At 45.2% G+C, this 24015-nt stretch overlaps 1 protein-coding gene across 1 annotated transcript in view; it reads left to right on the top strand.

The window, feature by feature from the left end:
* Positions 1-7379: 7379 nt before the first annotated feature.
* LOC138510659 (long-chain-fatty-acid--CoA ligase ACSBG2-like) overlaps positions 7380-24015 on the top strand; it is a 508494-nt gene continuing 491858 nt past the window's right edge. Inside the window, exon 1 of the mRNA XM_069626444.1 lies at positions 7380-7682. Within this exon, the coding sequence (XP_069482545.1) occupies positions 7380-7682 (303 nt within the window). The remainder of the gene's footprint in view (positions 7683-24015) is intronic.

Raw genomic sequence — 24015 nt, 5'->3', positions numbered from 1 at the left:
CTGCACAGACCAGATGATAAACGATGAAGACAAATCCAGTGAAGCTCTCGTACCATGCACTCCATAACTTGTAACTGCGACCCACACTCCTGATCAGAACCGCAACTCGTAGCTGTAGGAACAACAAGCAAAAAGGGTGGGTGTATGAGAAGAACAACAAACCAAAGAATGTTCTCTCTTGAAACACCTGTGTATGTGCATGTCATAACTGTCATATCATATCATATCAAGGGTGGGTGGGTTTCTTAATAATCGCCTCCTTGTCTTTAATAGAATCTAAACCCCCATCTCACGTTAGGGTGGGGGATTAGCCATTCTATGACAAGACAGGAGGCTCATATTATGCAAGTTCGAAGCCTCTTGCATCGCATTAGTACAACATGATCAATACAATAGAGACAATATAATAAAATAATATAATAAAATAATAAGAAAAGAAAATGTTGTAAATGCTTTCATTAAATCAATCAGCTGACTACAAGAGAATTGCCCAAGACTAGGCTGCCCGAATAACTGTCTTATAAGGCATAGCCAAATCCACTGCAAGAAAAAACAACTGGAAGATGTGCCAATTCCAGTGCTCCTTACAGGCCACCAAAACCAACTGGTTAAAAAAAGAGGGGGGAAAACACTGAACAAAGTTTTCCTGTACTAATAGGTTAGGCAAAAACCCATCGGAATAATGAACTCCTCTGTTGTCCAATCAAAGATTTAAACACTTAAATTCATACCATCTTTGGGAACCTAGATAACAAACCAAAGAAGATAAGCACTTAGCTCTCCTGGGGATAAAGAAAAATAGCCCTTAGGGGTGAAAGCATTTAAAGGAAGATATCGCATTAGAAACAGGGCATGTCACATAACTACACTGGGGAACAAGTGGGAAAGACAAATCTTCATAAAAGGTAAAACGGAAGTAAAAAGGTTGTTTTAGTAATCTGTAATAGGACGACCTATCCTGAGCGGAGCTGAAAAGCAATAGACTTAACACACAATTGTCTTCAGACATATGGGTATACCAAAGAAGGTATGTCTTCTGGAGGCAGAAGCAGAATGGAAGAGAGGGGCCCCACCTGAAAAGCTAAACATGCCAAACTGCCAAAACGGAGACCTTCAGACCTCCCGAGCTCTTGAAGAAGGACTCTGCTACCATGGCAAAGGCAGATACTTACAAAACCTGACCCTTAAGAGACCAAACCTGGCAAGGAGAAAAAATGTATCTTACATCCAATCGCTACCATTATAGTGATATCTGAACCCCCTTGTAATGTGCCCGGTGCTTGAACCTTGTTCCCTCCTCCATGGTTGAAAAATCCCCTAGAGGATCATAAACTAACCGAAGGAGGACCCTTAAATTCCAAAGTCTTAGCAAAAACTGTAAACTGCAAAGAACTAAACAGTTAAAATGAAGTTGCTCACCAGAAGAGGACCAGCCTCTATCTTAGGCAATTTGAAGAACCTTGAAGCTCCCAGCACCCTGAGCTGGCACCTTATATCTCCTGTGAAAACCCAAAAGCTCTACCTGCCATTCAGGTAACTAGGAGAATCAAGTCATTAACTAAATATATATATTCCAACCCCCTGGGAAACGCACTGACAGACACATTTTGATAGTTAATGTAGAGACGCTGGAACGCATTGTGAGAAGAGGGTCGTAATAACTTGGATGGGAGATTAGTAGCGCTCCCAGACCCCTCTATCCCACCAAGGGATATTGAGCCTTCCCAAAGGAGGAGAACACTCCCCGACTTATCTAAGGAAAACCTTGCAACCCAGAAGAAGGCTACCCTGAGGACCACGCTAAAGCCCCGCTTTACACCTTTAAAATAAATAAATACACTCTTGCACTTCTAACCAACCCCCTGACCGTGGAAGGGGCTCCGATTAACTTATTGAAATACCAGGAATTAGCGCAATGGAAAGTAAACTGACGGGAGGGAAATGCTCAGTTCGAGTCTGCACTGGTCACGAGTCAGAACTCCTGTAAAAGGAAAAACAAAAACCATCGGGTGTTACTCCAAGAGGTGTAATATCATGATGCAATCTCCCCCAAGGATGGCGGGAAGGGGAATGAGGGGGGAAAGGACTCTGGGGAATTATCATGTCCCGTAAATGAAAGGTTGTGAATGAATACTGGGACCACTGTCCCATAAAACCCTGAGGTCTTAGTCTCTGTATGCGTGTGAGGCTGAACTGGCCGCTAAGGGAATCAGGGAAAGGAAAAATATTAAGCACATTGCCCATAGCAGAAATAGCACTTGTACAGTGCTACAAACCCTCAGGTATACTAGTGTTGCTCATCACTACTACCAACAGTGTGTGGTGTGAGGTGTTTACTTATGGATGTCAGCAGGATGAAAGACCGATCTAAACATTTCCAAGTTAGGAACCTGCATTAGTAGGCTCAGCACGGCTGTGAAAAGCCAGCACTCTATTGGCTGCACTGTAGAAAAACTATATACATATATAACGAAAGAGGCTAAACAACTCTCTTGAGGGTACAGAAGCCTGCTTGTACTCCTCGAGCAGAGGAGAAATTGTAGCACGCTGCTAGACGGTTAGCTGAACAATAGGCCAAGCTTTGGGAGGGAACCCATGGGGCAGGCGCCAGAAAGTTATTATTTGGTAACTCGTCCATCTGATACCAGCAAGTGTTTCTAAAACTCCATCCAAGCAGAACATGGCTGCCCAACCTGCCTTGCAACAAAACTGAACAGTTACCCTCGAGCTGACCTTGTCTCCACCAATAGTTCAATAGTAAAAAGAATGTCAAAATGGGACAAATAGAAAGGGAAACACCTCCCGACTAAAGAGAGCCTCAAGCCCTGCAGACCTCAATAGGGGCATAAAGTATAATTTTCTTCCTCATGACGAGAGAACATTCTGCAGCTGAATCAGCACGGGTATCGGGTGGAGCAATTGTTATTGGGAAAGCAAAACCTAAGGAATGGACTGAGTTGTCCTGAAACTAACTAAGGTAAAGGGCGCCAGAATTTTAACTAAAAGACGAAGGTTAACACCAGAGAGATGGCTAGAGGGGAGGTACAACCCCCACATGAGTCTGTTTATAACCACCTCCTCACACTCTTTTCTTTAAAGTACTTAATAAATAAATAATACAAAATATATAAAGTATATAAAATATCCAAGGAAGAGGGGTTACGCCCTCATAGGGGTCCGAAACCCCGGCCCTTATAGAAGCTGATACCTACTGAGCTATCCAGGCTACTGACAATTCTGAAAAACGCAAATGTGTTCCAGTCAACACTTAAACAAATTGTTTCGCAAAAGAGTACACTGAGCAAGTGCACACTCAACTGCTCACCCGAGCAGGGCGTGATAACCAGCAGTACACGAGGGATAACCTCACAGTAGAACTCAGGCAGAACCTGAAACCGAGCAGGGTAAGGCACACAAACAGTTAAGTTTATCACCAACGCCATATGCAGCACAAAAACAAAGTTGCCAACTTTAAGGGAGGAATACACTGAGCAAGTGTACCTCAAACTGCTCACCCGAGCAGGGTGTGGAAGCAGCAGAACACAAGGGGTTTACCTCGCAGAAGAACACAGGCAAGCCTGCAACCAAGCAGGTTTATGGCTCCCATCCAGTAAAACAAATCACCCGTGCCATATGCAGCAACTAAGCAAAGCTGCCGACCTTAAGGGAGGAATACACTGAGCAAGTGCACCTCAAACTGCTCACCCGAGCAGGGTGTGGAACCAGCAGTACATGAGGGGTTTATCTTGCAGAAGAACACAGGCAAAAGCCTGAACTGAGCAGGTTTATGGCACCTACAGTGAAAGTAACCCTTTATGCCATGTGCCGCGCTTAAACAAAACTGAAGACTAGTAGCGCATCAGGTACTGGAGCGCGGGTTTCAAACATATGAAGTACAAACATCCATATTCAACAGTAATTAAAATTACACATAATCTTGTTAAAGTGAAAAAATGTGGACTGTCTCAAGTGCTCTCGCATAACTAGGGTGACCAGGCAACCCGGATTTCATTTTAGAAACCCCCTCCGGGATTTGTATGGTTGGGGGGTATGGTAAATAAAATTGTAATTATTTTCCCAACACGTTCAGAATTTTTAAGTTGGAGGATTGGTTCGAACCTCGAACCTTCAAGGTACCAGTGACAACCCCTACTGACTGTGCTACAGAGACTGGCTTCAAATAATAGAAAAGAAGGAAACATAGGAAATATAGCAGACCGAGCACGCCCGCAGCACCTGGCAGTCCCAGGCGTAATTCAAAAGAAAAAGAGACGTAAATTTAACCAAAATAAATTTTTTAAATACCCATATTAGAACTCTGGTACCCAGCCTCCCAATACCAAGCACTTAGCTGTTGAGCCACTGGAAGCTGTGTTATCCAAAGGAACACTGCAGCCCACCAAAGGGCTTTGTACACGGGGTGCCAGCAGTGCAGGCCCCGAATAAAGTATTGTAACAAACACAGAGGGCTTAAACAAACAAAGAGAGGCTTGCATGCTCTGGCCTTGAAGCTTATCAGCTTCAGACCGACATGCGCGTTGCTGTAAACCAAAAATAAACAGAAGAATGCTCGCACACCGGCCCAAAACATTACCTCCTGTCAGCCCATAAAGCTTTATATAAAGAAGCTTCCATTCAGACCGGCGCGCACGGGATAAAGAAAACAGTACACACTTAAACATAATATCCAGAGGCAAACCAGCGCGGCGGCGAGCGTTGGAAAGACAAATAAACAGTACATTAAAATGTAAAGGACTAATATAGCTTAAATGTATCACCAAGAAAATGCTACAAGCATACAATATTTGTTCCCAGAATATAACCAATTAAGGTTTAACCTCTACTGACAACATGCAAGACACAAACTGAAAGGAGTGTACTTAGCTGTGGTGTCAGCAGCAAAGAAAGAGGAATAGGGATTAGAGTCATGGATTTATATAAGGAAGGGTCCATGCTCATTGGCCTCCTGCAGGGCATGACCTGTCCTCCATGATGGATCGGGGAGTTCCCCCTTGCATTGACATTGAACTCTATTTAGTTCTGTTTTCAAACTTTTTTGTTTGTAAACGTTTTTTCTTTGCTGCTGTGGATTCAGAGTAAAGATTGAAATGCATAATATGAGCCTCCTGTCCAGTCATAGAATTGGAGAACATTGCCGTGGGATATATAAGACACCCATACATGCCAACCCTCCCGATTTAGGCGGGGGACTCCCGATTGTTTTAGTGAAATATACTGCACTTTTTCACGTTCTCCCGCCTAAAATAATACATACTTGTCAACATTCTGTGACCAAAAAGATGTAGGATTTTTCAAGTTTCAAAAATAATACTTAGCATAACAATGGCATCACAGGAAATTACAAAGCATACATTGTTGGCACCACTGGAGCATTCTAAAATGCACAATCCATCAAACAGCACAACATGGAAAGATGCTCAAATGTTTAAAATGTATAATTGTGAACGGTAAGTCAACACTAAATTCAATTACCTAACTTCACAGAAAGTAGTCACACAGAGCTGGTAGACAATGTTTGCCACTGCTCTGTAGCAGCAGCCCGGGCAGTACATATGTATTCCTGCAGTGCAAGTTGAACACTGAACAACATGGAGACTGATACCCTCCTCAGTCTGATAGGCAGATGCTGAGTGATGGTGGTAAGCTCTGACACTTGCCTTCACTGGTGGCGCGCCTAAGGTCTGTCCCAGCAAGAGTGCAGGGCAGAGCCATGTAGTTGTCAGGTCAGTGGATTGATCTGAGCCCATCACTCAAATGTATCACTTACCCGCCACAGACAGATGAATTGCCTTAGAGTCACATAAATTACCGGCCACTGTAAAAAGCAGTAGGATCTGCCACCCAAACCTGTAGGCGGTAGGACTGATTAAAAAGCAGTAGCCTACTGCCTAAATCAGTTGGGTTGGCAAGTATGATAATATGGGGAAATTGTCTCCCGATTTCTCTGTAGAAATCTCCCTCCCAGACATGTCAGAATACTGATAATCTCATTTGGAGAAAGAAAGCTGAGAGTAGTGGGGGGCAGCGAGGGAGGAAGTGAGCATGCTTACATTAACTAGAATGTATATGGTCACCTGTAGGCCCCCAGAAGTATGATGCGATTTGGGGAGACTAATGGTGCACTGCCTGCTGGGCAAAGAATACTGGCCAGGGTAGGAATGCCCATATGGTGGGTCAGAGTCTCCAGGTGGGGACATGGACAATCAAACAGCAGTAACCAATGAGCTGTGCTGGAGTCTTGCGCTGTGCGGCCAGATAGGAGTGGCGGCCATTTTCTTGATCCCTCCCTCAATAACTTCAAAACACCCCTTAGCCAGGGAAACGTGCTGGTAAATTCTCCTACGCCCCAGGTAAGATGGAACCTGCAGACCACCAGCACGGGTATCTGGGGGTATTATCACCAATGTTGTGAGAAGACATGCCCTTATTCTAACAGCGCTGGTCATTATTCTAGCAACCCGAGCTGTCGCTCTTCATATAACTGAAAACTGTCAGCAGTATCCTCTCAGAGCTCTCCTGTTGATAATATGTGAGGCTTAATGAGAGATCCGCTACTGATGAGACCCCAAAACCTAATCACGGCTCAGTTCCTGACATTATCAACAACTCTCTCAGAGCTCTGAACATGAGGCTCTCTCCATGTCTGTTCCCAATACTACCCCAGAAAGACTCCACAGCTTATAATACATGCAATTCACTGGCTTTAGATAATACCCAAGACTGGCTTAAGGCACATCCCCCCCAGGATACCTAAGACTCCCTCAGAGCTCTAAACATGATAATGCCGAAAGCTCCCTCTGAGGTCTTCCCCCCACAATATCCCTGACGGACCCCACTCCTTAGAATGTGCACAATGCACTGGCTTCAGATAATACCCAAGACTTACTTAAAGCAATGCCCCTCAAGATACTTAAGACTCCCTCAGAGCTCTCATCGTGATAATGCAGAAGGCTCGCTCAGAGGTCTGCTCCACACAAAATCCCTGACAGACGCACTTTGCCATTGGCTAGTCAGCATCTGTAGGGGGCGTGTTTTCACGCTAGCGCATCTACTCTGTCATCCAGGCAGGAGAGTAATGGACTGGTTCATTTGCTGACAACCGTTCTGTGTTTTCATTTATTTATTTATTAGTGCATCATAAACTGAGCTAAAGTCGATGCGTGTTTCATGCAAAGGGCGCTTCTTCATGGCCAACAGGTAAAATGCAATGCTTATTAGTATTGCATCCTGGATGCTTTAGTGCACTTGAGCGGCTGCACATTTGGCGCACGGTTTAAGAAATATCCTTGTTACTCAGATTGATGTCCAAGTACTGGAGTTCAAGATGTTCATCCGCTGTACTATCCACTCACCCGCTTATGCCTCCCACAGAGCGCAAGTTCTCCACTGTCCTTGAGAAGAATAAAGGCCCCAGAGACCAGACTCTAGCTCCAGCCGACAGTCTCTGGACCACAGCAAGAGACGGAGCAGTGCGGCTGCGCATGGAAGAGACAGGGCCAGGCTCGGAGCCGCCAGTGACCACGATACAGATGTTCCAAGACACGGTCCAGCGTTTCGGGAACCTTCCTGCCTTGGCGGTGAAACGGGATGGTCAATGGCAGACCACCACGTATCTCCAGTATCATCAACAGTGCCGGGCAGCAGCCAAGAGCTTCCTGAAGGTAGGTCCAACCTTCCATGGCTTTCCATTCTTCATTATTAAAGCCCACTGGTGGCACTGGGTGTGTTGGAGGAAGAGAAGGTTGGTTTTAAATTAAACAGATAAAGTATGAAGCGGTAATTCAACTGGGGGGCATCATGGCTGGTTGTTAAAGTTACTGTCGGAGCACGAAACTGTGGCAGAGCAAAGCATCTCCCATATTCCAGCAACTTTCTTCCAGCAAGGCAAAGGGTCATCCACAGAACTATTGCACAGCATGGCTGCAACACAACAGCAGAATCCCATCATGCAAAGAGTCCATTGAACGAGGCCCATATTTCGAAGCATGACTTCTCCTGCCAAGGCTCTCGCACATCATCTATTCATAATCTGATAATATTCGCAATGATAGCTTTTTCAGATGTATTTCCTTCTTTGCTCACACACGTCTTGGACTGTTCAGGGTCTCGTACCTCGGGACTCCCCTAGTCAACATTTCACACAACAGAGTCTCAGGTAAATATCATACAACATTTAATGTTATCACCAAATGTTGCCCTAGTCTTTCTTGCCCTTCAACCACACTGAACTAAACCCTTGTGTATTTATATCCCTAGGTAGCGCTGGGTGCTCCGCTTATCTAGGGTGAGCGGATAGTAGAGAGAAGACTGGCCCTATCGCTAAACTATTGTCCACACCATAAAGTTGGCTGTTAAGGTTTTCCTAAAAGGCACATGTCATGACCATCATGGCATGTGTCGTCTGCCTTACAAATGAACATTTATATTTTTTATTCAGCTTCTTTGTTTGGCCAAAATGTTTAAAAACAAATTCCATAAGAGCACTGCCAGTCCGTATATTGGTATTTGGAATAACACGAAACTGAGGGTACGAACTGTCAGAAAATTCTGAACAGATTTTTTGTTTTTCGATTATTCAAAAATACAACCCCATATATTACACAGAAAGCATTCCTTTGCTATGGGCTCTATCTGTGTTTGGTTTGTGAAGAATGAGATCTGTATTCTTCCTATAATTCTTGGAAGGATTCCTAATTTCCGACCTCTCACCATATCGCTGGTCAGTTTTTTGGAATGAGGTTGGGTTGAGCCGACCGGTTTCAGTGGTCTATTGTGAGTGACCCACTTTCTTCAGGGCTATCTATGGCCCAGTTCTACTTGCTGTTTATGATTGGTTTCCAGCAGAACATGCATTTTTCTTATGGTGCCTCACCCTGCTCTCTTTAATTTCTAAGTTCAATTTCTTTAGTCTGAGAAAGGAGCGGGTCAGGCCTGGTTTTCTCACCTCCCGGATGCCACAATTCTCAGCATTCCATGGTACCTGCACTTCTGCTTGGATTTAGTGTCCCTGAGCTCTCAGCAGCGCCCGCAAACAGGCTCATCAGCACTATACGAAGCACTGGCGTGTGCGGGCCCCTCACCCCCTGCATCGGTAGTGCCTCACTTCCTCGCAGGGCTGGAACCGGAAATGGACATGGAGCCTTCTTTGCTGCCATTATTGATCTGTAAACCCAGTTTCTGATGTCTTCAGTCATGGTGGTATCTCCCCCTGCAAGCAAAGCAGAAGCCCCAGCAACCCTATTCAGCACATCTTACTCAAAATCCTAGATCCATGTCAAGTGGATTAGATTGCCTCCTGCCCCCTGACCCCCCCAATATTTGTCAACATTGTAGATGAGCAAATCATTTGTAGGGAATCAGTTATAAACGGTAAACAATGTTCTGTTGACTGAGTCTTGGGTGTAGGGTTTCCTTTTTAAGGTATATGCATTCGAGCGCTTGTTACTATGGTAGTATCCAAGGTTGGCATCATTTGTGAAACACAAACTGCGAGCTAGCCCCACTGGTGCCGCTGTAACATAATTACCTCATCCAGTAAGGCATCAGACCGCTTTTTAACTCTACCCACCAACAGGTCCCTCGGGCTACTGCACCTTGCAATTTCCTCCCATCCAAGAGCAAATTGGTCTCGCAAGGAGGCAAAGGGGATGGGGACAACTCCGGAAAACACATCTCTCTTTTTCAGTTTCCCCACTTGTATAAAGCTTTTTCAAGAACAGCGTCTTAATGTTTACCGGAAGAGCCGGGTCGTTCGATGAGGACTCCTTGCCATGTACCAGTAGCGTCTGGTCATTTCCTACCATCCATGCAGTCAGTAGCTTTTTAGCATGCGCACAGAGGGCCACTGTGCCCCACTCCTTTCACATCCTACTACGTCACGGGATTCCCTGAGATTGATATCCATACCCTCCAAAACGCGGGTGACGTCGTAGCAGTAGGCCCTGAAGCCGTCGCTCCCATTAAACAAATACAGCTAATGTGAGATGCGTATTTATTTTTACATTTTATTTGTGCAAATATCCACACAAGTATCATATCAAATGCAAAACGTAACATTTTATAAAATAACTAGTTGTTCCCGGCGAAACACACGCTGTTCTAGCATATCTTAAAGGTCAATATTGTTTGGTCATTCATAGGGTCTCTTCTGTCCCCCTTCTTAAATATCGGCATTGCAGGCAGGGGGCGTAGGTCCCTGTGACTTCAGGCTAAACATATCAGATGGAATGAGTGGTACACGAACTATTAGAACAGTATCTGAGTTTAATCCATAAATTACACGGGCCTCTATGATTTGTCTTTGTAGAGATGTAATTGTCAACCTTGTTCCATTGGAGAATCCCCGGTGATGGCATAAGATTTCATAGTAGCACGATTACAGCACCCACTTTCAGTGTTAGCTCTTGAGGAGGCATTCATCCTGCAGCGTTTCGCTCCTTAGACTGAAACGTTGAGCCAGTAATTAACTGTTCATTGGCACTGGAACCGCCGTGCCCTGAGTGAAGAGATGTGGTGGTGGAAGAAGTAACTTAATTATATTTATTTCCACCCCCCACTTCTCTTAGTGTAGTTAATAAATATGAAATACTTCTGTTGGTGGAATTTAATCTTTTTAATGTTTTATTTAGACTTGACCATTCATTTAATATGGCTATCATATTAAATACATGGTGCATTTATTCAGACATATCATGTGTTCCAAAATGATTAAAACAAAATCTGCTCTCTTAATTTTTCAAAAATGCACAAACAGGTGCACTTTGCTGTTTGGACAGCAGAGGGCAACCTAACACTGTTAAATTGCAACAGCTGAGTACAGAAACTTACCTAAAGCTTTCTATTGATGATTGAACACTGGAAGACTAAAACATCATTTCATAATGTAAAATCATTCACCTGTTACAGTGTCTAACCATAGTTTTAAAAACAAATCTCAAATAGTATACATACATAACAAGATGCTATAATCAAAGGATTAAGTTCTTACTAAAATGTCATCACATTTTCCCTCATATACTATGCTGCGTCTAAAACATGACACCGTAAAGTGAGATCATATGAGACTGACCCAGGTGCTAAAATGCCTGTCATATCCCTAAGGACGCAGCACAGCAAAAGAGGAAGTGGTGCAAAGTTTCTTTGTAGGTTTTACAACAACAACATGTGTTTGGTTTAGTCTCATCACACTTTATGTCTGCACTAGCTAGGTGTAATACATTCAGATCGAATTTGGTGTGTATTACACGGCCCGCGGTAGCGGACGTGTAGTTATGGTTAAGTTGCTAAACTCATAGGAAGAGCACTTTTTCTGTAGCTTATAACTTTGCTGCCCCTGGACGAATCCTCATCAAACTTTGAAAAAAAAGTATTTGGTCGAATATTTTCGCCAAGTTGGCCGAGGATTCGTGTGGGTGTGGGGGGCAGAGTTATAGGGGGAGTCCCAATATTTGTTTTTTTTCCCATAGACTGAATAGGGAAAAACTTTGCGCACGGCCACAGGCTGAACGGCTGAACAGATTTTCACCAAATTTGCGGCAGGAGCGGGGGCTTGGGTCAAAAAAAGCTTTTGTGGGTTTGGTGGAAGTCCGACCAGTACTTTTATTGCAAAGAACTGATATGTACATCCCAAAAAATGTGTGATATCTGGGTCCGCTATGCGGACCCATTTCCCTGTTTGCTCCGCGGACAAACGTGTCATTGGCTGGCGGTACAGCGTGCTGTCAGAAAAGTTTGGACACGGCCGGTGGTTGTCTGGAGGGAAGCGTGGTATGCATAAACATTTTTTGTGAAAGCTGCCATGGTGTTTCAGAGGACAGTGCAGCGGCAGAAGGGTCTGTAAAATGTACCGTACAGAATGTGTTGGGGGCAATACGGGGAGTGAATTGCACATGACATAGGTTGGGTGGAAGCGCGGGTGGCTGTGCACTGCGGATGGAATGCAGTAGTTGGACACATGGTAGCATGCATGGGTAAATGAAGGTGCGGTGGGTCTGTGGAAGCATTAGACTATTGCGTGCCTGGGCGAAGGCCGTAGGCTGTAGGGTGTAGGGCATGCACTCAAGAGTGTAGGGCTGCAACATACCAACCGCAGGAGCGCATGTTTGACTCTGCATTCGGTACATGGCGGTGCTTGCATAGTGTGGTGTTGCGGTAGGGCCAGTGTTTCAAATAGAATGTGGGTAGGTTGGCAGTGACATAGTACTTTGTGAATGGAAGTGGGTACGCCCATAGTAACTGAATGAAAGCGCAAAGGGGCGCAGGAAAGAGCGTTTTCTTTGTACATTATGTTCACTGTTGCAATTTGTTGCTGCATAGCTGCATGGCGGTGTGCAGGATGGGTAGGAGTGCTGGTAGCAGTGGTGTGTATGTGGATGGTCGTAGTGGTGACATGGGGACATTCATGGTGGCATTACGTTGCTGTGGGTGTGTTCACGGCCTATGTTGTGTGCAGATTTGTTGAAGTAGGTCCAATGTTGTGAAAATGTTGTGGTTAGTGACCCAATACTTTGTGAATGGCTGTGGGTAGGGGTGGTGGAGGCTCTGGTGTGTTTGTGGATTCTGGTAATTTCAACCTGTTTTCATGCATGGGTGTTTTATGGTGTGGGGGAGTTGGGGTGAATTTCCACTACCTACGTATGATACATTTCTACTTAATTTAGCTGTCCACACGGGCGTTATGTTAACTGGTGCAATTTGTTGTTGCATAGACCATGGCGGTGTACAGGTTGGGCAGGAGTGCTGGTGGCAGGATTCCACACAAAACATTGCGGCAAAAAGGCTGTGGTTTTGCCGATGCAATCCATGTAAAGGATGCAGTGGGCAACCCCGCAAACCCCAGACCCATTATACCAATTAACGGAAGCGGGGGACACCCTCACAACCCCTGCTCCCCTTAAATGGCATAATGGGGTACACCTTTACCAGGTAAAACCACAAATCTATTGAAGTAGGCCTAATATTGTGCAGCTGTTGTGTATAGGTTGCCAGTGCCCGAATACTTTGTGAATGGCAGTGCGTAGGGGTGATGCAGGCTGTGGTATGTTTGAGGATTCTGCTAAGTGTGACACGTTTTCGTGAGCGGGTGTTTTATGGTGTGGGGGAGTTGGGTAGAAGTGCTGCTACGTATGTTACATTTGTGAATAATGTTATGTGCCCACATGGTCGCTTGCTTGGATGTATAGTGTTGTGGTGGGTGTGGAAAGGGCTGCAATGTAGTGTGCATGGCCAAAGGTGTGCTGGGTGCATCTTAGGATCTTTGTGGATGCTGCAATCGTGCATTATTTAGCAGAAGTTTCTGGTGGAGGGGCTTTTCAATGAAACAAAACGAGTAGCGAGAGTGTTTAACAGTAAATATGGAATGGTGTATAGAAATGACAGTGTGCACTGCAGAAGTTTTGTATGTAATTGCTGAATGCGTGTTTGAAAATTAGATAGCACTCAATGAGGGAGTGCTGCAAAAAGTGACCGTGCAAAAGGAAGAAGTATTGTCTGAGCTTTACTGGGCCGTGGCCCTCACTGTACATGGGAAAGCGCATGTGCACATCCTGCCATTATGAGCAGGGTAGAAAGGGAAATGGAAATGTGGGAAATAGGCAATTAGGTATTTAGGGCGTGGTTCATAGGAAGGGGCGGTACCATTTGCTCCCCATACTGTGTTGTGAGGGTGGTCGAGATGGAGAGACGCACAGTGCTTATCGTCGGTGATACCTTTCTGCGCCATCTGCACAGGTGTTGTGTGCAAAGAGGCGTTACTGGTAATTTCGGGTTGGAAGGAGTGGATGCTTTCTGGGCCTGTCAGGGTAACTGCACTTTCGGCGGGATGGTTCGCCTTTGCAGATATGTTGCGTCCGTCAAGAACGTTGACTTTGTCATGGTGCACTATGGAAGTCTACATTTGGGTTACATGTTGTGTGGACGATTAATCCGTCACCTGAAGAGGTTGCTGACCACAGTGATGTGTATTTTTCCTACTGCCAAGGTCGTTTTCTCATGCATAACACCAAGAGGAGAATGGGTACATGACGGTGTAATTTGTCCCCAGCCAGAGGTCGGAAGGTGTGCTATGAACAGAATTATGCGTGAGTTTATGCAGACTGCTGGCATCTTCTCCGCCCACTATGAGATCATGAGGTCCTCAAAATATGCAGTGGTTCCGTAGAAATGGCATTTATTTGAGCGCCATTGGCAATGCCGTTTTCTTTTACACTATGCAAGAAGTATTGACCAGAATGTGGTAAAAATATGACGAGAGGCTAACAGAAACTCATATAAAGAGAAAATACAAAAAAAGTTGCTTGCACACATGTAAAAAAAAAAAAAAAACTTTATACATCTACGATGGAAGACTGAATCCCCTACCCAGTTTGATATTGTTCCTCCCCCCCACTATCACATAAAGTGAGTCAATTAAGCAGTACTTTGAAGATTACTCGTGCCACATCCTGGGTGGCTATGTGGATGTATGGGTATGGAGAAATCGTGCATACATTCATTGAACTGTGTAGTGGACGTGCCTTGGAATGGCACAACATTTGTACTGTGAATGTGTAACGGTACATTTCAAGTGTTCTACAGGAGTGACAGTGTTGGATGATGGTGGCTTCGATACGATAGGTGGATGCGTGTGTGCCTATTTACCCGTAACCCAATGAAGTAGAGCTGCAGAGAAGAAAGGGAAGAAGGACTGCTCCAGCATTACAGGGGTGTGGCCCTCGTGCTACTTTGGGAGGCACACGTGCCAAAATCTGCCCTTTATATCACCTTGCGCGATTGCCATGGCAGTGTGGGGTTTAGCCAATCAGGTAGTGTGTGTGGTTAACAAGAAGGGGAGGTGTAACTGTTGTTCATTATACTCTGCGTAATGAGGATGGCTGACATGGCGAAACGCATTGTGTTGACTGTAGGTGATCCCTTTGTCATAGATCTGCACAACTATGTCCTGCAAAGACTCTTTAACTGCAATTTCGGTTTGGAAGGAGTGGACGCATTGTGGAACGCTGTGTATGAGTGCAATTTCGCCGATATGCATGAACTTTGCAAAGACCTCACCACTTTTCCAGTAGTAGATGTTATCGTCATCCACTACGGCGGCATGCATATGGATTACCTGGCCTCCTTAGATTTGTTCCGTAGACTGAGGAGATTGCTGGATGTCGTGAGGACGCTTTCTCCCACTGCCAAGGTGCTTTTCTCATCCATAATACCATGAAGAGTATGGGCCACTGCTCATGGATGTTGTTCTGAGCCAGACGCATGAAGGTGTCTCATCAACAGACGCATGTATACATTTTTGTCGGCACATGGAATGTTCTTCTGCAACAATGACCTCATTAGTTGTGGAAATGCTGAGCTTTTCCAAGAAAATGTCATTTTGTTGTCATCCAATGGCAATGCAGTTTTGTTTGCCCGTCTACAGGATGCAGTGAAGAGTTTACTGTACTAATGTGAGCACAAGAACACACAGAAGCTAATAAAAACTGAAGAATGTAAAAAAAAAACAACAGGCTCTTTTAAGATTCGCCCCTTACCATGAACTCCCCCTACCCTGGTAGTAAGTTATTCCCCCATGCCCGCACGCAGCACGAAAGCCACATCTGGGGATTTTGAGAGTGGAGTCCACAAAAATGGAATTGTGGGGATTGTCCAATCACATGCTTAGGGTGTACGGCAATAGGAAGATGGCCGCCTGCTTCACTTGGGCCCGGCCATCGACGTACTTGGGGACCCGCATGTGCCACATTTGCGCTTCTCACCAGGCTGGCCTATGGAAATGGGACTGCAGCGATTGTCCTATCAGGTGGTGCTTGTTAGGGAGAATTCTCATTTATGGCTAATTTCCATTACTTCCATTAACTTACCTAGTGAGTCCCTCAGCAGCTTTGCTGGATTTCTGGGGTTATTTTCTTTCCACCTGGTAAGAGTGTGAGCCTTTTCTCCCACTCTTACAGTGTATTTTTGTGTGTGTTGTACTTTTTGTGCTCATGGGCTAAGGAGTGTCACCAACTCCCTAGGCATCATCTTGTGTGTCACACAGCACCTTTAGTGCAGTGACACAGGGATGTCTTTGAGGCTTCCCTTCTAAACCCCATTTCTGGGGATGACTACTGTCCCCCAGAAACATGTAAGTCACCATTGGCTTTACTAGTCCTTTTTAAATACAGATCCATTACAAACCATCTCACAATGGAGTACTGGAGGGGAATATCTTTCCCCTGTCCTTCTGTACCTCAAGGGGCACTTTTGTGTCCCCCTTCCCGACTCGACATGGCTGGTGGCAGTGGTAACTATCATTTTTACACTGATTCCCTTGTTAGTGTTCTGGCTGTGGTGACAGACGTGAATATAAAACCCGCTACCCCATATCGTTTTTATTTTGGGTCCTAGGATGGTTTTTCGCCATTTCGTGTTGGAAAGGTCTTTCTTGTTGTTTGCTTTTCACGCCAAACCAGGTTTGGTTTCCTTAATCTCCGTCCTGTGGTGGGCTTCTGCAAAGAAGCCCTCCTTTGGCGTCTGGGTGTCTAGGTGGGCTGAATGTGAGGGGGGTTCTAGTCACCCCCTGCACAGGGTCTCCTTGGAGACCTAAATTGCACTTAGTGTTGATTGGCTGAGGTGGTTGTCCGGGCTGGACAACCCCCCTGCTGTGTGATTGACAGCCAGGCTGTGTGAATTGGGGATTTTGGCATAAAAGGCAGGACTCTTGGGCTGGAAGTCAGAGTCACCACTGGGGCTACAAGAACCGAAGAGAAGTGGAGAAGAAGGTGGCTGCTGCAACTCTTGGATCCCGGTGAAGCCCTGCTGCAGTCCTGAGCTATCTGTCCTTCAACGACAGAGAAGATCCAGTCCGGAGTCTTCTTCCCTTGAGCTGGTGGGATGAACCAGCTCACCTTCTACAGCCAGAGAATCCTCTTCTGAGTCGAAATCACTGCACTGAGCTGTGGTGATCCGGATAGCCATCAGAAGAGCCTTCTCCTGTTTTTAGGGAGCACACCTTTTATTCATTGTTGCTTTGCTGCTGGTGGCTTCATCCCTGGGTAGTGCAGAGCACTCCAGATGTCCTTCTTCTTGTCCCCACGACTCAAGCTTCAGGAACCGTGCGTCTGCAGGAACTACCAGGAACAACTGTCGTAGCACCAGCTTTCTTCATCCCAATATACGGTACTGTGTCCATTTGGTCGTTATCTCCGTCTGACCTTGAGGAATCAAGGGTGAACCCTTTTCCTTTCCGAAGGCTTGTCCTTTCTTTCTTCCATCTTATAACTTTTGCCTCCCTTTTGACAATATCCAGTACTCCTGGCAACATTAATCGTGAACTGTTCTCACCGTGTCATCCTCAACAACAGAGCCCCTGCTCCATTTGACACTGGTGCAGGCCTATTGACTTTTATCTGCCCTTTAGAACACGGCCTCTGATTCTATTGCCTTGACAAAAGTATTGCCTATGATTTTTATCCACTATTCCCTTGTTTTAATTCTATGTACTAAGTGTGTTTGACTTTGGTTACATTTCTTCTTGCGGGTACGCTTTTCTTTCGTAAGATCGAACTATCATTACTGTCAAAAAGTGTTCACGTATTAACCCACGGTAACGTCTTTGTTTCACAACACCGGTCTGTCAAATCCAAATGCACTTACCTTGAATTGACCTGAACAAAAGGAACTGGTTGTGTGTAATATATTTAGAGTGTGGTTTTAATTAATAGAAGTGAAGTGTTTTGTGAACAGATGGTTTAAAAATAAACGTACTTATATTTTTTAACCAGAAACCTTGAGTCAGTGTTTGCTTGAGTCACAGTCATTGTAGTCCTTTGTGTAATCCCTATTACTGCTCATTTGCTCTTGAGTTAAGCCTGGCTGCCAGCCATCACTACCACTTTACTGTGTAGTACAGGCTTGTACCAAAGGTGGAATTGTACTACCAATTGTAGTCTTAATTGTCTGTAGTGTTCCCTAAGAGTACTGCAGATGATTCTGCCTAACACTGGTGTACAGCAGTGGGTTTTTTAAGTATAGTGATTATACTTGGAGTGCTGCTATTACCTTGGATCAACTAACCACAAGGCTAAACACCACAATTATCTATTAAATGAAAGATAAAGTCAAATAGGGAAAACTACAGTGAGGAGAGCCTCCTAAACTACACTGCTGAGGTTTTAAGAACCATGTGTAGGGAACATAGCCTCTCTAGTAAAGTAAAGAAATCGGAACTGGTTGCAAAGTTATTGGGAAAACAAAGTCTAGGGAGTGGGTCAGAAGGGCCTACCCCCCCCAGCAAGTGTGGATAATGAGGTTTCTGATTCTGAGAGTGTTGGATTAGAAGAAGTAGATGAGTATATGTCAGAAGGCCCTACAACTCCTCTCCCTGCCCAGAAACCACAACCTCTGTCCATAGTGACCCCATCAGGTCCTACACTCACTCCTGAATTTATTGCACTTGAGAAAATGAGACTTGAAATGGAAGTGAAATGTATTGAAGCACAAACTTCCATGAAACATCAAGAGTTAAGGCTCAGAGAAATGGAGATGGCTCATACTTTAGAGATGAAGAAATTGTCTGTAGAAAATGCTTCTCTCCCAGGATCTTCTAGGTCTTCCAGTCCTAAGAGATCCCGTATGCCAAAGGAAATGATTGGTATGTATCAGACTAAACTTGATATTTTGGATTGGTTAGCAATGTTTGAGTACAATCATGGGATTCAAGGTATCTCAGGGAATCAGTTGATTCCTTGGCTTTTCTCTAGGCTTCCCCCTGTTGCAAGTGATGCTGTAATGGAGTTGGGGGAGGAGGATAAGCAGGATTATGAGTGTGTGAAACTAGCTTGGATAACTAGATTTGGGAAGACCCCTTCCCAGTATTTTAAGAGGTTTAGAACCCTCAAAAAGCATGATGGTACCCCTTGGGCTACCTGGGTGTGTGACTGTTTGAAAAACTTAGATGGTTGGGTTAAAGGTTACTAAGTCATGTTGGAGTCAATTTATGATGCCTGCTCTACCTGAGCTTAGACAGCACTTGGCTGATTCAAAGGTGATAGATCCTAAGAAGTTAGCTAAGGCTGCTGACTTGTAGGTTGCCAACAGGGCTACTCACAAGGATTCTGGGGCAAGCAGCCAAAGAAGGATAACAAGGAGAATTCCAATAATTCCAATCCAAAAGAGTGCCCCAAACATAATAAGGTTAAGCCACCAGGGAAACCGAATCAGGCTAGCGTACCATCTGGTGCTAAACAAGGTGGAGGTCAGAGTAAGCCTCCATTCAACAGGACATTTGGTAAATGTTTTGTTTGTGAAGCTACTGACCACGTGAAAGGGGATCCCAGATTTAAGGGTAAACCTTCAGGGGTCAACACTGTCTCCTTAGCCTTCTCCCAGGTGGAAGAAGTACCTATGACAAATGGAAACTTTCAGTTACTGGCTGATGAACCCATGAGAGTCTCAGCTAGTATTTCTGTAGTGTCCTTGGGTCTTTGGGAACAACAGAATTTAGATGTCTATAACTCAATACCAGATAATACTAAAGAGTATTATAAAGATAGTGTTCTTCTGAATGGTCAGGAGACCCCTGCCATAAGAGACACTGGATCCAGCATAACTGTGGTTGATGAATGTTTTTTCAAGGTAGAGGATGTTGCTAAGGCACCCAAATACCTAACCAAGTTAGCTGGAGGCCCTGTGCAAATGGTTCCCCAGTTACCAGCTCTCATCCAGTGCAATGACATGACTGTCAGAATACCTGTTAGTGTGCAGAGTGAAGTACCTGGGAAAGTTCTGTTGGGTAATGACCTGAAAACTCTTGGAGTTGTGTCTAGTACCCCCAGACCTCCCAGTAAGAGGAAGCTGGAGCTCACAAGGCCTGTATGGGAGAGAACCTTGAGAGGCTCTCCTGGGGACTTGATAGAAGAAACTGTCACCCCAAGTACACATGACTTACTTACTGCTATTGCAAGACAAAAAGAGACAAAGGGGAAACTCAAGTCTGCCAGCAAGAAAACAGCACGCACAATGTGCCCACAAGGACATCACCGAGACTGTCCAAAGTAACAACTGTGACTCCTCCACCAGCTGAGGCTGAGTGTGAGGTCCAACCCTGTGTGGTTCAACCAGAGACTGAGGAATCAGATCTGGAAGAAGATCTTACTCTGGTTGGAGATCTTGACCCTGTTGAACATCCTGAGCTTCAGTCTTTACTGGCAGAAGGTGGACCTAACAGGGTAGACTTCAGCAGAGGCCAAAAGAGAGTGTCCTACTCTTGAAGGTCTTCACCTACATGCTGCTTCTTAGCTCGATGGGAAAGAGCCTGGGAAGTATAGGTTGCACTGGGAAGATGGAGTGAACCGACTGAGTCAACCCCTGGAGACTGCAAAAGACTTATAGTACCTCTAGTGAACCGACTCCAGTTCCTACAGTTAGCCCACGAGATACCTTTCGCTGGTCACTTAAGTTTTAAGAAGACCAAGGAAAGGCTCTCACTTTACTTCTACTGGCCTAAGATGGGTTCAGAAGTAGACACATTTTGCAGGCGCTATTACACTTGCCAAACCTCTGGCAAGAGTGGAGCCAAGAATGTGGCACCCTTGGTGCCTCTCCCAGTGGTGGGAGTTCCTTTTGAGAGGGTCGGGATTGACATTGTTGGCCCTCTTGACCCTCCCACATCTTCAGGTAACATGTTTATCCTGGTGGTAGTAGACCATGCTACTAGGTATCCTGAAGAAATACCTATGAGAACTGTTACGGCTCAGGCTATGGCTAAGGCCCTACTTGGTTTTAAGAAGACCAAGGAAAGGCTCTCACTTTACTTCTACTGGCCTAAGATGGGTTCAGAAGTAGACACATTTTGCAGGAGCTGTTACACTTGCCAAACCTCTGGCAAGAGTGGAGCCAAGAATGTGGCACCCTTGGTGCCTCTCCCAGTGGTGGGAGTTCCTTTTGAGAGGGTCGGGATTGACATTGTTGGTCCTCTTGACCCTCCCACATCTTCAGGTAACATGATTATCCTGGTGGTAGTAGACCATGCTACTAGGTATCCTGAAGAAATACCTATGAGAACTGTTACGGCTCAGGCTATGGCTAAGGCCCTACTTGGTATTTTTACCAGAGTAGGTTTTCCTAAGGAAGTGATATCTGACAGGGGATCCAATTTTATGTCCCATTACATGCAAGCCATGTGGAAAAACTGTGGAGTCACTTCACTTACAAGTTCTCTACTGCCTACCATCCACAAACAAATGGACTAGTGGAGAGGTTTAATAGAACTATGAAGAGCATGATAGGTGCTTTAGAAGAACCCCTTGAACAAAAGTGGGGCCGTCTACTGCCATGCCTTCTCTTTGCATATAGAGAAGTCACTCAGGAGGGAGTAGGTTACAGTCCTTTCGAACTACTCTATGGCCATCCAGTCAGAGGTCCATTGGCCCTGATTAAGGAGGGGTTGGAGAGTGCTCCTTCCCCCAAGCCAGTCAGAATGACTGACCATGTGATAGGTCTCCGGATGAGAATGTTCAAGAGGAGAGAAATTCACTGACGGGCCCATAGGTCAGCGCTCACCGTCTAGAACTTGTAAGACAAGATAGCTGCACCATGTGAGGACAGGGGGTGCAGGATTCATTTACTCCAACATGACTCAATAATGAGGACTCAGTAAGTTGGCAAAGGGAAGTCCGTTTAATGACAAGTACATCAAACAGAGAAACAAATGGAAATCAGCAGCATTGCGATCACCTGTCTCGCTCTGACTTCCTCGAACTTCAGTTGAACAGCAATTCTTATAGGCAATATTCGTCATCATTGACGTCTAACTCTACAAAAACTTGACATGCAATATAATTGGTTAGGAAAGGTAACTTAAGTATAGGTGCTATATCTGTATATGATAATAGGGCATGCGGATTGGATAACTCTTATCGGGTGGGCGTCTATGCCCATCCCACTACACCCCACGTGATTGAGGTCACTACAAGTACGACGTCTTATTGGTTCTAATTTCTATAGGACCACAGATAATTTGATCCATTGTGATTGGGCAGGTTACACCCCTAGACATAAATCCCCATTTTAATTAGCGGCATGCAGAATGGACACCCATGTGCCTGGTGTCCCAAGTTTCACCCTGCCTCCCTTCCATCAATCAGTATCTTAGGGCTATGTGTCAATTAGTTGGCTGGGTATGGCCTCGAAACTGTAGCCTCTTATCAGGAAAAGTTATGGCATCCTCGGGTCCTGAATGACAACAGGCGGTGGTACTTCTTCATGCCTGGCTGGTCACGTGTTAGTTCACCATGAATCTGCTTCAGTTTCCAGCTTTTAGTGCATTTAATTTTGTTTCAGCCTCTCCACCTGCATGGGCCCCCTTATCTTGACCTTCATGGGACAGGCTGGTATGCTCTGAAGTTTGAGTCTTGTTAGCTGACGCTCTGCTCCCTTTCTCTGGTTGACCTCGAATTTCCTAGGCATGAGCCGCTCTTTGTTGAGTTTCGATTACGAAAACTTGGCTTGTCAGGCCTCGGGCAACCTGGGTATATTTCTGCTTTTACAAAATGGAGTCGCACTTGTATAAAGTGCCTTATTGAGGTAGATATATATATAGTTGGCGCTTGCCGCTCTATCTTCTACTAAGAATTGCAAGCAGTATCAATATCTTTAGCTTCTTGCGTTCCAAGCCTATTTACACACGTTTAACAGGTCGGTTGCTTCCATCGTGTCTTGTAGCAACGTTTCCTCACGTTTTAACATCGTCTCTTCTCTGTGTCCATTACATTTATTTTCTTAGTTACTCGTACTGGCGTGTCATCTTCGATAGGTGCTTTTGTTCATTCACGAGTCTGTTCAGGCCCTTGAGTCATTTCCACTGGCCTTCCATTAGGGCTCTTTGGGTCTCTTCATGGACCGTTTGTAGGTACTCTTCGTTTCGTATCAGTGGCTGGTACGGCTGTCTGATTGGGTACCGTGCTGCCCAGGGTTGTCTGGTTATGGGCGCTTCAACAGGTATGGATCTTCTGGTGTATACTGGCAGAGTCCCAGTGCAGCTCTTTGTTGGTTCATTTGCTCCTCATACGTCACATACCATGGCGAGTACGCTCCTGGTACCTCAAAATGAGGGGAAGGGGTGCAGGCCATGTCTGAGACCTCCTCTACAAGAATGTCAAACATGATGGCAGTGGCAAGTGATAACTTGAGGGCTGGTCAAGCTCTGGTCAAGCATTGGCATGACCAGAAGGCTAACCTGGTTGAGTTTACTCAAGACCAGCTTGTTCGTGTTATGGTACCCACAAGGCAGAGGGCATTGCAGGACAAGTGGATAGGACCCTTCAAAGTTGTGGTTAAACTTGGAGAGGTGAACTATCTGGTAGAGTTAGGCAATCCTAAGGAGGCTCCCAGAGTCTTTCACACCAGCCATATAAATCAGAGGTCTTCAAACTGTGGGGCGCGCCCCCAGGGGGTGTGGCCGCATCCCAGGGGGGTGCACCAGAGGCCAGCATTAAATGTAAAAATATATATATACATATATATATATATATTTTCTTTTTATTATTTTTTTATTTTTTAGATTGGATGAAATGGGAAGGGGCAGCTCACATGGTCAGACTGGACCATAAAACGGTTTTAGGCACCAATGTAAAAATAGCCAGCAGTTGCAAATGGATATTCAGTCCTTTAGTCACAGACTGTTTGAATAGTACCCAAGGGGTTGTTTTTTGTTCAAATGTAAACAAATTGTGATATTTAAAGAATATTTATTCAGCAACAGTGGTCAAAACTACTAGCTGCATAGTGAAGTAACTCCTCAAACTGGCCCACATTGGCCAAAAAAGTGGCCCATTTTGACTGGCCTACACTAGCATTTTGCATTTTTGGTATCATCGCCCTATTGCCCTATAGGCCAGTCTAAGCCTGCTGGCTCATCCATAATGGGTGAGGGGGCGTCCACCCACTGGCCACCTCACCCATTATGGAGGAGCCGAGGAGCCAGCCCAGTGAAACACTGAGCACTCCCTCAGCTGTTTT

Source organism: Ambystoma mexicanum, chromosome 6p (genome assembly GCF_040938575.1).
Source record: "Ambystoma mexicanum isolate Mex_15411 chromosome 6p, UKY_AmexF1_1, whole genome shotgun sequence".
Lineage (NCBI taxonomy): Eukaryota > Metazoa > Chordata > Amphibia > Caudata > Ambystomatidae > Ambystoma > Ambystoma mexicanum.
Note: the sequence above shows the minus strand (reverse complement) of the source record. Positions and strands in the feature narration are given on the sequence as shown.